Source organism: Eucyclogobius newberryi, unplaced genomic scaffold (assembly GCF_026437365.1).
Source record: "Eucyclogobius newberryi isolate DKJ021-1_F unplaced genomic scaffold, fEucNew1.0.hap1 SCAF_23, whole genome shotgun sequence".
Classification (NCBI taxonomy): domain Eukaryota; kingdom Metazoa; phylum Chordata; class Actinopteri; order Gobiiformes; family Gobiidae; genus Eucyclogobius; species Eucyclogobius newberryi.
In genome coordinates, this window is record NW_027315868.1 from 1,783,051 (window position 1) to 1,799,429 (window position 16,379).

At 39.4% G+C, this 16,379-nt stretch overlaps 1 protein-coding gene across 1 annotated transcript; it reads left to right on the forward strand.

Annotated features, from left to right (window-relative positions):
• Positions 1-8,078: 8,078 nt before the first annotated feature.
• nudt2 (nudix (nucleoside diphosphate linked moiety X)-type motif 2) lies at positions 8,079-10,213 on the forward strand. The gene is made up of 2 exons (XM_072459546.1): positions 8,079-8,471; positions 9,830-10,213. Exons 1-2 carry the CDS (start codon positions 8,360-8,362, stop codon positions 10,144-10,146), a joined length of 429 nt encoding a protein of 142 aa, XP_072315647.1. The 5' UTR covers positions 8,079-8,359; the 3' UTR covers positions 10,147-10,213.
• Positions 10,214-16,379: the final 6,166 nt, after the last annotated feature.

The following is a 16,379-nucleotide window of genomic DNA, read 5'->3' on the forward strand; positions in this document are numbered from 1 at the left end:
TGAAGGTTAGGGGTTAGGGTTCACAAGACTAAAGGTTAGGGGTTAGGGTTCACAAGACTAAAGGTTAGGGGTTAGGGTTCACAAGACTAAAGGTTAGGGGTTAGGGTTCACAAGACTAAAGGTTAGGGGTTAGGGTTCACAAGACTGAAGGTTAGGGGTTAGGGTTCACAAGACTAAAGGTTAGGGGTTAGGGTTCACAAGACTAAAGGTTAGGGGTTAGGGTTCACAAGACTAAAGGTTAGGGGTTAGGGTTCACAAGACTAAAGGTTAGGGGTTAGGGTTCACAAGACTGAAGGTTAGGGGTTAGGGTTCACAAGACTGAAGGTTAGGGGTTAGGGTTCACAAGACTAAAGGTTAGGGGTTAGGGTTCACAAGACTAAAGGTTAGGGGTTAGGGTTCACGCGACTGAAGGTTAGGGGTTAGGGTTCACAAGACTGAAGGTTAGGGGTTAGGGTTCACAAGACTAAAGGTTAGGGGTTAGGGTTCACAAGACTAAAGGTTAGGGGTTAGGGTTCACAAGACTAAAGGTTAGGGGATAGGGTTCACAAGACTAAAGGTTAGGAGTTAGGGTTCACAAGACTAAAGGTTAGGGGTTAGGGTTCACAAGACTGAACGTTAGGGGTTAGGGTTCACAAGACTGAAGGTTATGGATTAGGGGTTAGGGTTCACAAGACTGAAGGTTAGGGGTTAGGGGTTCATAAGACTGAAGGTAAGGGGTTAGGGTTCACAAGACTGAGGGTTAGGGGTTCATAAGACTGAAGGTTAGGGGTTAGGGGTTCATAAGACTGAAGGTTAGGGGTTAGGGTTCACAAGACTGAAGGTTAGGGGTTAGGGTTCACAAGACTGAAGGTTAGGGGTTAGGGGTTAGGGTTCACAAGACTGAAGTTTAGGGGTTAGGGTTCACAAGACTGAAGGTTAGGGGTTACGGTTCACAAGACTGAAGGTTAGGGGTTAGGGTTCACAAGACTGAAGGTTAGGGGTTAGGGTTCACAAGTCCGAAGGTTAGGGGTTAAGGTTCACAAGACTGAAGGTTAGGGGTTAGGGGTTCATAAGACTGAAGGTTAGGGGTTAGGGTTCATAAGACTGAAGGTTAGGGGTTAGGGTTTTACAAGTCCAAAGGTTAGGGGTTAGGGTTCACAAGACTGAAGGTTAGGGGTTAGGGTTCAAAAGACAGAAGGTTAGGGGTTAGGGTTCACAAGACTAAAGGTTAGGGGTTAGGGTTCACAAGACTGAAGGTTAGGGGTTAGGGTTCACAAGACTGAAGGTTAGGGGTTAGGGGTTCACAAGACTGAGGGTTAGGGGTTCATAAGACTGAAGGTTAGGGGTTAGGGGTTCATAAGACTGAAGTTTAGGGGTTAGGGTTCACAAGACTGAAGGTTAGGGGTTAGGGTTCACAAGACTGAAGGTTAGGGGTTAGGGTTCACAAGACTAAAGGTTAGGGGTTAGGGTTCACAAGACTGAATGTTAGGGGTTAGGGTCCACAAGACTGAAGGTTAGGGGTTAGGGGTTAGGGTTCACAAGACTGAAAGATAGTGGTTAGGGTTCACAAGACTGAAGGTTAGGGGTTACAGTTCACAAGACTGAAGGTTAGGGGTTAGGGTTCACAAGACTGAAGGTTAGGGGTTAGGGTTCACAAGACTAAAGGTTAGGGGTTAGGGTTCACAAGACTGAAGGTTAGGGGTTAGGGGTTCGTGTTCACAAGACTGAAGGTTAGGGGTTAGGGTTCACAAGACTGAAGGTTAGGGGTTATGGTTCACAAGACTGAAGGTTAGGGGTTAGGGGTTCGTGTTCACAAGACTGAAGGTTAGGGGTTAGGGTTCACAAGACTGAAGGTTAGGGGTTAGGGGTTAGGGTTCACAAGTCCAAAGGTTAGGGGTTAGGGTTCACAAGACTGAAGGTTAGGGGTTAGGGTTCACAAGACTGAAGGTTAGGGGTTCGTGTTCACAAGACTGAAGGTTAGGGGTTATGGTTCACAAGACTGAAGGTTAGGGGTTAGGGGTTCGTGTTCACAAGACTGAAGGTTAGGGGTTAGGGTTCACAAGACTGAAGGTTAGGGGTTAGGGGTTAGGGTTCACAAGTCCAAAGGTTAGGGGTTAGGGTTCACAAGACTGAAGGTTAGGGGTTAGGGGTTAGGGTTCACAAGACTGAAGGTTAGGGGTTAGGGTTCACAAGACTGAAGGTTAGGGGTTAGGGTTCACAAGACTGAAGGTTAGGGGTTAGGGTTCACAAGACTGAAGGTTAGGGGTTAGGGTTCACATGTCCGAAGGTTAGGGGTTAGGGTTCACAAGACTGAAGGTTAGGGGTTAGGGGTTAGGGTTCACAAGACTGAAGGTTAGGGGTTAGGGGTTAGGGTTCACAAGACTGAAGGTAAGGGGTTAGGGGTTAGGGGTTCACAAGACTGAAGGTTAGGGGTTAGGGTTCACAAGACTGAAGGTTAGGGGTTAGGGTTCACAAGACTGAATGTTAGGGGTTAGGGGTTAGGGTTCACAAGACTGAAGGTTAGAGGTTAGGGTTCACAAGACTGAAGGTTAGGGGTTAGGGTTCACAAGACTGAAGGTTAGGGGTTAGGGGTTAGGGTTCACAAGACTGAAGGTTAGGGGTTAGGGGTTAGGGTTCACAAGACTGAATGTTAGGGGTTAGGGTTCACAAGACTGAAGTTTAGGGGTTAGGGTTCACAAGACTGAATGTTAGGGGTTAGGGGTTAGGGTTCACAAGACTGAAGGTTAGAGGTTAGGGTTCACAAGACTGAAGGTTAGGGGTTAGGGTTCACAAGACTGAAGGTTAGGGGTTAGGGGTTAGGGTTCACAAGACTGAATGTTAGGGGTTAGGGTTCACAAGACTGAAGTTTAGGGGTTAGGGTTCACAAGACTGAAGGTTAGAGGTTAGGGTTCACAAGACTGAAGGTTAGGGGTTAGGGTTCACAAGACTGAAGGTTAGGGGTTAGGGGTTAGGGTTCACAAGACTGAATGTTAGGGGTTAGGGGTTAGGGTTCACAAGACTGAATGTTAGGGGTTAGGGTTCACAAGACTGAAGTTTAGGGGTTAGGGTTCACAAGACTGAATGTTAGGGGTTAGGGGTTAGGGTTCACAAGACTGAAGGTTAGAGGTTAGGGTTCACAAGACTGAAGGTTAGGGGTTAGGGTTCACAAGACTAAAGGTTAGGGGTTAGGGTTCACAAGACTAAAGGTTAGGGGTTAGGGTTCACAAGACTGAAGGTTAGGGTTCACAAGACTGAAGGTTAGGGGTTAGGGGTTAGGGTTCACAAGACTGAAGGTTAGGGGTTAGGGGTTAGGGTTCACAAGACTGAATGTTAGGGGTTAGGGTTCACAAGACTGAAGTTTAGGGGTTAGGGTTCACAAGACTGAATGTTAGGGGTTAGGGGTTAGGGTTCACAAGACTGAAGGTTAGAGGTTAGGGTTCACAAGACTGAAGGTTAGGGGTTAGGGTTCACAAGACTGAAGGTTAGGGGTTAGGGGTTAGGGTTCACAAGACTGAATGTTAGGGGTTAGGGTTCACAAGACTGAAGTTTAGGGGTTAGGGTTCACAAGACTGAAGGTTAGGGGTTAGGGTTCACAAGACTGAAGGTTAGGGGTTAGGGTTCACAAGACTGAAGGTTAGGGGTTAGGGGTTAGGGTTCACAAGACTGAATGTTAGGGGTTAGGGTTCACAAGACTGAAGTTTAGGGGTTAGGGTTCACAAGACTGAAGGTTAGGGGTTAGGGTTCACAAGACTGAAGGTTAGGGGTTAGGGTTCACAAGACTGAAGGTTAGGGTTCACAAAACTGAAGGTTCTTTGGACTTTTGAGGTGGAACCCACAGACACGATCCATGTGACAGAAATGCACTGCTTTTAAAGTGAACATGAAGAAATGAATCTAAATTGGATGTTTTAAAAACACATTTCATGACAAAAGGAACGTTACGTTTGCGTTTACATCCTTCATTCTTTTGTGCTTTTTGTCATTTTGACCTGAATCTTTAGGATAAATACAAAATAATTCAAAGCTTTTACCGTAAAGAACGTCCTGCTTCCTCCGACTCCTTCAGCTTCTGCTTCATCTCTTTCTTTTTTCTTTTCTTTAGGTTTGTTCTTATCTCCAGGACTCAGAATGTTCCGTTGGCGTTATCAGCGTGCGAGGCTTATCTCTGCACACAAGAACCACTGCACAAAAGAACCATTGCGCAGGAGAACCACTGTGCGCGAGAACCACTGCGCACGAGAACCACTGCGCACGAGAACCACTGCGCACGAGAACCACTGCGCACGAGAACCACTGCGCACGAGAACCACTGCGCACGAGAACCACTGCGCACGAGAACCACTGGCACGAGAACCACTGCGCACGAGAACCACTGCGCACGAGAACCACTGCGCACATGCAACTCTAAATGACTCAAGGTTAGAATAAATATTAAAAACAGATGCAAATAAATGTAGAGTCCATATGATCCAATAATGAGCCAAACGCCTTTATATCATCGTCAATTCTTAGTTATATTCTTTATACATTTATGCACTTTATGCACTTTATGCACTTTATGCACTTTATGCACTTTATGCACTTTATACATTTATGCACTTTATACATTTATACACTTTATACATTTATGCACTTTATACATTTATGCACTTTATACATTTATACACTTTATACATTTATGCACTTTATACATCTATACACTTTATACATTTATGCACTTTATACATTTATGCACTTTATACATTCATGCACTTTATACATTTATGCACTTTATACATCTATACACTTTATACATTTATACACTTTATACATTTATACACTTTATACATTTATGCACTTTATACATTTATGCACTTTATACATTCATGCACTTTATACATTTATGCACTTTATACATTCATGCACTTTATACATTTATGCACTTTATACATTTATGCACTTTATACATTTATGCACTTTATACATTTATGCGCTTTATACATTCATGCACTTTATACATTTATGCACTTTATACATACATGCACTTTATACATTTATACACTTTATACATTTATGCACTTTATGCACTTTATACATTTATGCACTTTATACATTTATACACTTTATACATTTATGCACTTTATACATTTATGCACTTTATACATTTGTACACTTTATACATTTATGCACTTTATACATTTATACACCTTATACATTTATGCACTTTATACATTTATGCACTTTATAAATTTATTTACTTTATACATTTATGCACCTTATACATTTATGCACTTTATACATTTATACACTTTATACATTTATGCACTTTATACATCTATGCACTTTATACATCTATACACTTTATACATTTATGCACTTTATACATTCATACACTTTATACATTTATGCACTTTATACATTTATGCACTTTATACATTTATGCACTTTATAAATTTATACACTTTATACATTTATACACTTTATACATTTATACACTTTATACATTTATGCACTTTATACATTTATGCACTTTATACATTTATGCACTTTATACATTTATGCACTTTATAAATTTATACACTTTATACATTTATACACTTTATACATTTATACACTTTATACATTTATGCACTTTATACATTTATGCACTTTATACATTTATGCACTTTATACATTTATACACTTTATACATTTATACACTTTATACATTTATGCACTTTATACATTTATGCACTTTATAAATTTATACACTTTATACATTTATACACTTTATACATTTATACACTTTATACATTTATGCACTTTATACATTTATACACTTTATACATTTATACACTTTGTACATTTATGCACTTTATACATTTATACACTTTATACATTCATGCACTTTATACATTTATACACTTTGTACATTTATACACTTTATACATTTATGCACTTTATACATTTATGCACTTTATACATTTATGCACTTTATACATTTATGCACTTTATACATTTATGCACTTTATACATTTATGCACTTTATACATCTATACACTTTATACATTTATGCACTTTATACATTTATGCACTTTATACATTTATGCACTTTATACATTTATGCACTTTATACATTTATGCACTTTATACATTTATGCACTTTATACATTTATACACTTTATACATTTATGCACTTTATACATTTATACACTTTATACATTTATGCACTTTATACATTTATGCACTTTATACATTTATGCACTTTATACATTTATGCACTTTATACATTTATGCACTTTATACATTTATACACTTTATACATTTATGCACTTTATACATTTATGCACTTTATACATTCATGCACTTTATACATTTATACACTTTGTACATCTATACACTTTATACATTTATGCACTTTATACATTTATGCACTTTATACATTTATGCACTTTATACATTTATGCACTTTATACATTTATGCACTTTATACATTTATGCACTTTATACATTTATGCACTTTATACATTTATGCACTTTATACATTTGTACACTTTATACATTTATGCACTTTATACATTTATGCACTTTATACATTTATGCACTTTATACATTTATGCACTTTATACATTTATGCACTTTATACATTTATGCACTTTATACATTTATGCACTTTATACATTCATGCACTTTGTACATCTATGCACTTTGTACATCTATGCACTTTATACATCTATGCACTTTATACATCTATGCACTTTATACATCTATGCACTTTATACATCTATGCACTTTATACATCTATGCACTTTATACATCTATGCACTTTATACATCTATGCACTTTATACATTTATGCACTTTATACATCTATGCACTTTATACATCTATGCACTTTATACATCTATGCACTTTATACATCTATGCACTTTATACATCTATGCACTTTATACATCTATGCACTTTATACATCTATGCACTTTATACATCTATGCACTTTATACATCTATGCACTTTATACATCTATGCACTTTATACATCTATGCACTTTATACATCTATGCACTTTATACATCTATGCACTTTATACATCTATGCACTTTATACATTTATGCACTTTATACATTTATGCACTTTATACATTTATGCACTTTATACATTTATGCACTTTATACATTTATGCACTTTATACATTTATACACTTTATACATTTATGCACTTTATACATTTATGCACTTTATACACTTTATACACTTTATACATTTATACACTTTATACATTTATGCACTTTATACATTTATACACTTTATACATTTATGCACTTTACACTTTATGCAAGTGTGAAGTTAAAAGATCTCAAATGCAGGCGGAACTGTCGGTCTGAGCGTGTTTCAGTGGGACACAGTTTAAGTGCGCACCGCAGGAAACGCCGTGAGTTTGTTTCACGTTTTCGTTCAGAACAGTTTGAACAAAGTGACAGTAAATGAAAGTCTAATATAAATATGAAATGTTTTAGAGCCGTTTTTATTCACACAAAGAAAACACTGTTAGCGCCGCATCGGAACGGAACATGCGCAGTCTGAACCGCGTCTGGAGCGCGTTTGTCCCGGGTCCGGGTCCGGGTCCGGGTCCGGGTCCGGGTCCGGGTCCCGTGTCGGGTTTAGATCATGGATGTATTATATTATCGTTTAGATCCGGTGCCGGGTTTAGTCTTATCTTCACTGAATTGAGAGGAAACATTCACATCTTTAAAGCTGCTCTCTGTAGCTTCTCTGTAGCTTCTCTGCCATCTGTTTGCAGGCTGAGAAATAGATTTTCAAAGTTGGGGACCAGGGGGGCCCCTGTCTAAAAAAGTCCTGATTCAAACCCCGTGCCCGCCGGCAATTTGAGGGGCTACGGGCCCCGGGCCCCCGTCTATTTTGCAGCCTGGTTTGTCTCCATGGAGACATTATTGTTTTACCTGGAATGTCCCACATTATGTCATTAAGTTTATTTATCTCCATGGAGACAAGCAGGTGGCACCACGAGGCCAAGTTACAGGACAGATCTGTGGAGAGGTGACTGTATCAAGATAAAATTAATGTTCCAGGGCAGTTTTTGAAAAATGAAACTTTGTTCTTTGTGGCCCAGGTTCCTCAGCACCCAGGCCAGTCCAGGCCAGGCCAGTCCAGTCCAGTCCAGTCCAGGCCAGTCCAGTCCAGGCCAGTCCAGTCCAGTCCAGGCCAGTCCAGTCCAGGCCAGTCCAGTCCAGGCCAGGTCAGTCCAGTCCAGGCCAGTCCAGTCCAGTCCAGTCCAGGCCAGTCCAGGCCGGTCCAGTCCAGGCCCGTCCAGTCCAGGCCCGTCCAGTCCAGGCCGGTCCAGTCCAGGCCGGGCCAGTCCAGGCCCGTCCAGTCCAGGCCCGTCCAGGCCGGTCCAGTCCAGGAGATGGCGTTGCGAGCCTGTGGCTTCATCATATTTCGTCGTCTTCCTCCTGAAAATATTGAGTTCCTGCTGCTGCAGACGTCCTACGGAGAACACCACTGGACCCCACCCAAAGGTACCAGATCCAGACCCCAGACCCCTGACCCTGATCACGTCCTTCTGTAGATCAGGTCCTTCTGTAGATCACGTCCTTCTGTAGATCAGGTCCTTCTGTAGATCACGTCCTTCTGTAGATCAGGTCCTTCTGTAGATCACGTCCTTCTGTAGATCAGGTCCTTCTGTAGATCACGTCCTTCTGTAGATCAGGTCCTTCTGTAGATCACGTCCTTCTGTAGATCAGGTCCTTCTGTAGGTCACGTCCTTCTGTAGATCAGGTCCTTCTGTAGATCACGTCCTTCTGTAGATCAGGTCCTTCTGTAGATCAGGTCCTTCTGTAGATCAGGTCCTTCTGTAGATCAGGTCCTTCTGTAGATCAGGTCCTTCTGTAGATCACGTCCTTCTGTAGATCAGGTCCTTCTGTAGATCAGGTCCTTCTGTAGATCACGTCCTTCTGTAGACCACGTCCTTCTTTAGATCACGTCCTTCTGTAGATCACGTCCTTCTGTAGATCAGGTCCTTCTGTAGATCACGTCCTTCTTTAGATCACGTCCTTCTGTAGACCACGTCCTTCTTTAGATCACGTATTTCTGTAGATCACGTCCTTCTGTAGATCAGGTCCTTCTGTAGATCAGGTCCTTCTGTAGGTCAGGTCCTTCTGTAGATCACGTCCTTCTGTAGATCAGGTCCTTCTGTCGGTCAGGTCCTTCTGTAGGTCAGGTCCTTCTGTAGATCAGGTCCTTCTGTAGGTCAGGTCCTTCTGTAGGTCAGGTCCTTCTGTAGGTCAGGTCCTTCTGTAGATCAGGTCCTTCTGTAGATCACGTCCTTCTGTAGATCAGGTCCTTCTGTCGGTCAGGTCCTTCTGTAGGTCAGGTCCTTCTGTAGATCACGTCCTTCTGTAGATCAGGTCCTTCTGTAGGTCAGGTCCTTCTGTAGGTCAGGTCCTTCTGTAGATCACGTCCTTCTGTAGATCAGGTCCTTCTGTCGGTCAGGTCCTTCTGTAGGTCAGGTCCTTCTGTAGGTCAGGTCCTTCTGTAGATCAGGTCCTTCTGTAGGTCAGGTCCTTCTGTAGATCACGTCCTTCTGTAGATCAGGTCCTTCTGTAGGTCAGGTCCTTCTGTAGATCACGTCCTTCTGTAGATCAGGTCCTTCTGTCGGTCAGGTCCTTCTGTCGGTCAGGTCCTTCTGTAGATCACGTCCTTCTGTAGATCACGTCCTTCTGTAGATCACGTCCTTCTGTAGATCACGTCCTTCTTTAGATCAGGTCCTTCTGTAGATCACGTCCTTCTGTAGATCACGTCCTTCTGTAGATCACGTCCTTCTGTAGATCAGGTCCTTCTGTAGATCACCCTCACTCTGGTGTTGTTCTCGCTGTAGGACACGTTGACCCTGGGGAGGACGACCTGACCACGGCTCTCAGAGAAACGCAGGAGGAGGCGGGTCTGGGCCTTGAGCAGCTCTCTGTGGTGGACGGGTTCTTGCAGACGCTTCGTTACGAGGTCCGCGGTCGATCCAAAGACGTGCTGTACTGGCTGGCCGAGCTCCGCGACCCGCACACGACCGTCACGCTGTCCCCGGAGCACACGGCCTTCCGCTGGGCGGGGCTGGACCAGGCCTGCGCTCTGGTCCAGTACTCGGACATCCAGGAGACGCTGCGGGAGGCGCACCACTTTGTGCTGAAGAGGAACGAGTGACCAGCCAAGTCTGAAGGAACGATATGTCCAGATATGTCCAGATATGTCCAGGCCTGGACCATCAGAGCTGCCAAATGCAGTTTGGAAATCACATAAACAGAACTACATTTACAGTTTGAGAATCATCTTGAGCAGACTATGAGATGATAATGAGATGATAATGAGATGATAATGAGATGATAATGAGATGATAATGTGATGATAATGAGATGATAATGTGATGATCATGTGATGATAATGTGATGATAATGAGATGATGTGATGATAATGAGATGATAATGAGATGATAATGAGATGATAATGTGATGATAATGAGATGATAATGAGATGATAATGTGATGATAATGAGATGATAATGAGATGATAATGTGATGATAATGTGATGATAATGAGATGACGATGTGATGATAATCTGACTAATGTGACGATACGAATCAGGGTTTAATAAAGAAAGTACAATTCTTTAGTGTAGAAAATGTCAGTCTTTTGTCTATAAGCTAAAAAAGAGCACTTTAAAATGAGTTTCAATAATAATTGATAATAGAGTTAGAAATTGAAGTCTGAGTTTGAATCTTTAGTTTGGTGACATCACCGTTTGAAATGTTTCTACAGAAAAACGAAAAAAACATGAGCTCTGATAAATAAAGCATTAATAATTACTCTACTCTTTAGCTCAAATCTGATTTACACAAATACTGAGCCCCAAAATGATTGTTCCAGAGTTTAGTCCTGGTTTAGAGTTCCAGTCAGAGCATGTGATAATAATGAGACTATGAGATGATAATGTGACGATAATGAGACTAATGTGACTGAGACATTTGTCTAAGGACGCTGGGACATGTCCCTATGAACACAGTTTAATCTGTTTTTCACTGTCGCTGTTGTGATTTTGAGCAATACAAAATAAAAAAAATTAAGAAAAAAAAAAGTATTGATACTCTAGTTTCTAGTTTCATACTAGTTTAAGTCAATGAAATCATGGCCTTTTCATTGAACTTTAATCAAACTCCGGCTGGTCCTTGAGGGCCTTTCTACGACAGCGTAAATGTTAAACGTAAATGTCAATAGTGACAATAATTAGACGATAAAGAGACTATAATGTGACGATAATGTGACGATGAGACAATAAAGAGATGATAATGAGACTATAATGTGATGATAATGAGACTATAATGAGATGATAATGAGACTATAATGTGATAATGAGACTATAATGAGACGATGAGACACTAAAGAGATGATAATGCGACGAGAATGATATGATAAAGAGATGATAATGTGACTATGAGACTATAATGAGATGATAATATGACAATAATTAGACGATAATGAGATGATAATGTGACAATAATGAGACGACGATGAGACTATGAGAAGATAATGAGACTATAATGTGACGATGAGACTATAATGTGACGATGAGACTATAATGAGACTATGATGTGATGATAATGAGGCTATAATAAGATGATAATGAGACTGAGACAATAATGAGATGATAATGTGAAAATAACGAAACTATAATGAGACTATGAGACAATAATGTGACGATGAGACTAATGTGACGATAAGGAGACTATGAGATGATAATGAGACTATAATGAGACTATGATGTGACGATAATGAGACTATGAGATGATAATGAGACTATGATGTGACGATAATGAGACTATGAGATGATAATGAGACTATAGTGTGACAATAATGAGACTATGATGTGACGATAATGAGACTATAATGAGACGATAATGAGACTATGAGACGATAATGAGACTATAATGTATGTGACGATAATGAGACTATGAGATGATAATGAGACTATAATGAGACTATGATGTGAAGATAATGAGACTATAATGAGACGATGAGACTATAATGTGACGATAATGAGACTATGAGACGATAATGAGACTATAATGTATGTGACGATAATGAGACTATGAGATGATAATGAGACTATAATGAGACTATGATGTGAAGATAATGAGACTATAATGAGACGATGAGACTATAATGTGACGATAATGAGACTATGAGATGATAATGAGACTATAATGTGACGATAATGAGACTATGAGATGATAATGAGACTATAGTGTGACAATAATGAGACTATAATGTGATGATGAGACTATAATGAGACGATAATGAGACTATGAGATGATAATGAGACTATAATGTGACGATAATGAGACTATGAGATGATAATGAGACTATAATGTGACGATAATGAGACTATGAGATGATAATGAGACTATAGTGTGACAATAATGAGACTATGATGTGACGATAATGAGACTATAATGAGACGATAATGAGACTATGAGACGATAATGAGACTATAATGTATGTGACGATAATGAGACTATGAGATGATAATGAGACTATAATGAGACTATGATGTGAAGATAATGAGACTATAATGAGACGATGAGACTATAATGTGACGATAATGAGACTATGAGATGATAATGAGACTATAATGTGACGATAATGAGACTATGAGATGATAATGAGACTATAGTGTGACAATAATGAGACTATAATGTGATGATGAGACTATAATGAGACGATAATGAGACTATGAGACGATAATGTGACGATGAGACTAATGTGACGATAATGAGACTGAGATGATAATGAGACTATAATGTGACGATAATGAGACTGAGATGATAATGAGACTATAATGTGACGATAATGAGACTATAATGAGACGATGAGACAATAAAGACATGGCAATGTGACGATAATGAGACTATAATGAGATGATAATGAGACTAGAATGTGATGAAAATGAGACTATAATAAGATGATAATGTGACGATAATGATACGATAAAGAGATGATAATGTGACATTGAGACTATAATGTGACGATAATGAGACTATGAGATGATAATGAGACTATAGTGTGACGATAATGAGACTATGATGTGACGATAATGAGACTATAATGAGATGATAATGAGACTAATGTGATGAAAATGAGAATATAATAAGATGATAATGAGACGATGAGACAATAATGAGATGATAATGAGACTATAATGTGAAATTAACAAGACTATAATGAGATAATGTGACAATATTTAGACGATAATGAGATGATAATGTGAAAATAACGAGACTATAATGAGATAATGTGACAATAATTAGACGATAATGAGACTATAATGAGACAATAATGAGACTATGAGACGATAATGTGACGATGAGACTATAATGAGACTATAATGTGACGATGAGACTATAATGAGACTATAATGTGACGATGAGACTATAATGAGACTATAATGTGACGATGAGACTATAATGAGACTATAATGTGACGATGAGACTATAATGAGACTATAATGTGACGATGAGACGATAATGTGACGATGAGACTATGAGACTATAATGTGACGATGAGACTATAATGAGACTATGATGTGACGATAATGAGACTATAATGTGACGATGAGACTATAATGAGACTATAATGTGACGATGAGACGATAATGTGACGATGAGACTATGAGACTATAATGTGACGATGAGACTATAATGAGACTATGATGTGACGATAATGAGACTATAATGTGACGATAATGAGACTGAGATGATAATGAGACTATAATGAGACTATGAGATGATAATAAGACTATAGTGTGACGATAATGAGACTATGAGATGATAATGAGACTATAGTGTGACAATAATGAGACTATGATGTGACGATAATGAGACTATAATGAGACGATGAGACTATAAAGAGACGATAATGTGATGAAAATGAGACTATAATAAGATGATAATGAGACATTGTAGAAAAAGCTTCAGTTGTTTCATCTGGACTCAGTTAGAAAAATTAGACGTTTCGACTTCATCCAAGAGTCATTGTCAATAAAAGAATTTAGGTCGAGAACTCCGATATTTATACTATTCTGTGGTAAGTCCAGCCCATTGGGAGGAGCCTCCTGAAGAGGAAAGAGTTGTTTGTTTCAACAGAAACTCCCCCCCTTGTATCTACCGAGCCTATTCAACCCTTTAATGGGCTATTAGAATCCTCTTTGTCTTTGTGAGACCCTGGCTCACTCGCCCTGAGGACCTGATTAGCATCTAAATGTCCTGGTCCTGGTCCTCTACCTCTCCAGGGGTTCAGAATACCATTGTAGACTACAGGAAGATTAAACCTTAGCCCTCCGTTTCTGTTTAAAGAAGGTTTTTCTTTTTTTAACAAAAATAGCTTCCTTCACTCCTCTTTCAAACCATCTTTTCTCCTGCTTCAAATCTTCACCTCACCGTCTTCAAACGAGTGATTAGAGGCTTCAAGATGGAGATGCACGGCGCCCTGTGGTCCTGAACTCCAGTGTCTTCTGTGCTGATAAAGCCTCTTGTGTAGAGGCTGTTTAGTCTCACTATGTAACGTTCTTTCAACTTTCTTCACTGCATTGGATCGAATAAACTACATTGCTCTGTTTTTGAGTCGGCAACTTGTCCTTAGGATGAACCAGTTTTTGTCTTAGTTTCCTGGTTTGAAATAAACAGGGACTTCATGTTGTCTAAAAATTCTCTGCAGTTTTTCCGACAGGCCAGAGACATAAGGGATAGAAGTTTTTTCTACAATGGAACACGCCTGGACGAATGAGGGATTACACCGACATGATGAGACTATAATGAGACGATGAGACTATAATGAGACTATGTGACAATGATGTGACGATAATGAGACTATAATGTGACGATAATGAGACTATGAGATGATAATGAGACTATAGTGTGACGATAATGAGACTATAGTGTGACGATAATGAGACTATGATGTGACGATAATGAGACTATATTGTGACGATAATGAGACTATGAGATGATAATGAGACTATATTGTGACGATAATGAGACTATGTGACGATGAGACTATATTGTGACGATAATGAGACTATGATGTGACGATGAGACTATGATGTGACGATAATGAGACGATGAGACTATAATGAGATGATCATGAGACTATAATGAGACTATGTGACAATGATGTGACGATAATGAGACTATAATGTGACGATAATGAGACTATGAGATGATAATGAGACTATAGTGTGACGATAATGAGACTATAGTGTGACGATAATGAGACTATGAGACTATAATGTGACGATAATGAGACTATGATGTGACGATGAGACTATATTGTGACGATAATGAGACTATAGTGTGACGATAATGAGACTATGATGTGACGATAATGAGACTATATTGTGACGATAATGAGACTATGAGATGATAATGAGACTATATTGTGACGATAATGAGACTATGTGACGATGAGACTATATTGTGACGATAATGAGACTATGATGTGACGATGAGACTATGATGTGACGATAATGAGACTATGAGATGATAATGAGACTATATTGTGACGATAATGAGACTATGTGACGATGAGACTATATTGTGACGATAATGAGACTATGATGTGACGATGAGACTATGATGTGACGATAATGAGACTATGAGATGATAATGAGACTATATTGTGACGATAATGAGACTATGATGTGACGATGAGACTATGATGTGACGATAATGAGACTATGAGATGATAATGAGACTATATTGTGACGATAATGAGACTATGATGTGATAATGAGACTATGTGACGTTGAGACTATAATGTGATGATGAGACTTATGTGACGATAATGAGACTAATGCGACTGAGACATTTGTCTAAGGACACTGGACGCTGGGAAATGTCCCTATGAACATAGTTTAATCTGTTTTTCACTGTCGCTGTTGTGACCCGATACTTTTATTGGTGTTTTCTTAGTTTGAGTCAATGAAATCATGGCCTTTTCATCGACTGAACTTTAATCAAACTCCAGCTCCGGCTGGTCCTTGAGGGCCTTTCTAAGACAGCGTGAATGTTAAACGTGAGTGACACTGGCTCCGTGTGGCAAACTGAGGCTTTTATTCAGAAATATTGGCTGATAATGAGAGAAGGTTTAACTCGAGACAATTCCACACATTTCAAAACAAAACAAACAAAACATGAAATTACACAATTTTAACTCTCCTTAAAAGGCAAAAACACGCGTTTACATCCACAAATCTGCAGTTTTTCAAAAATCTCATGCATTCGCCACGTCAGACACTTCCACCAAAACGTCCTGTTTTTGGCGTTGGAAACGTCAGCAGAGTTCCAGAGCTCCAGAGCTCCAGAGCTCCAGAGCTCCAGAGTTCCAGA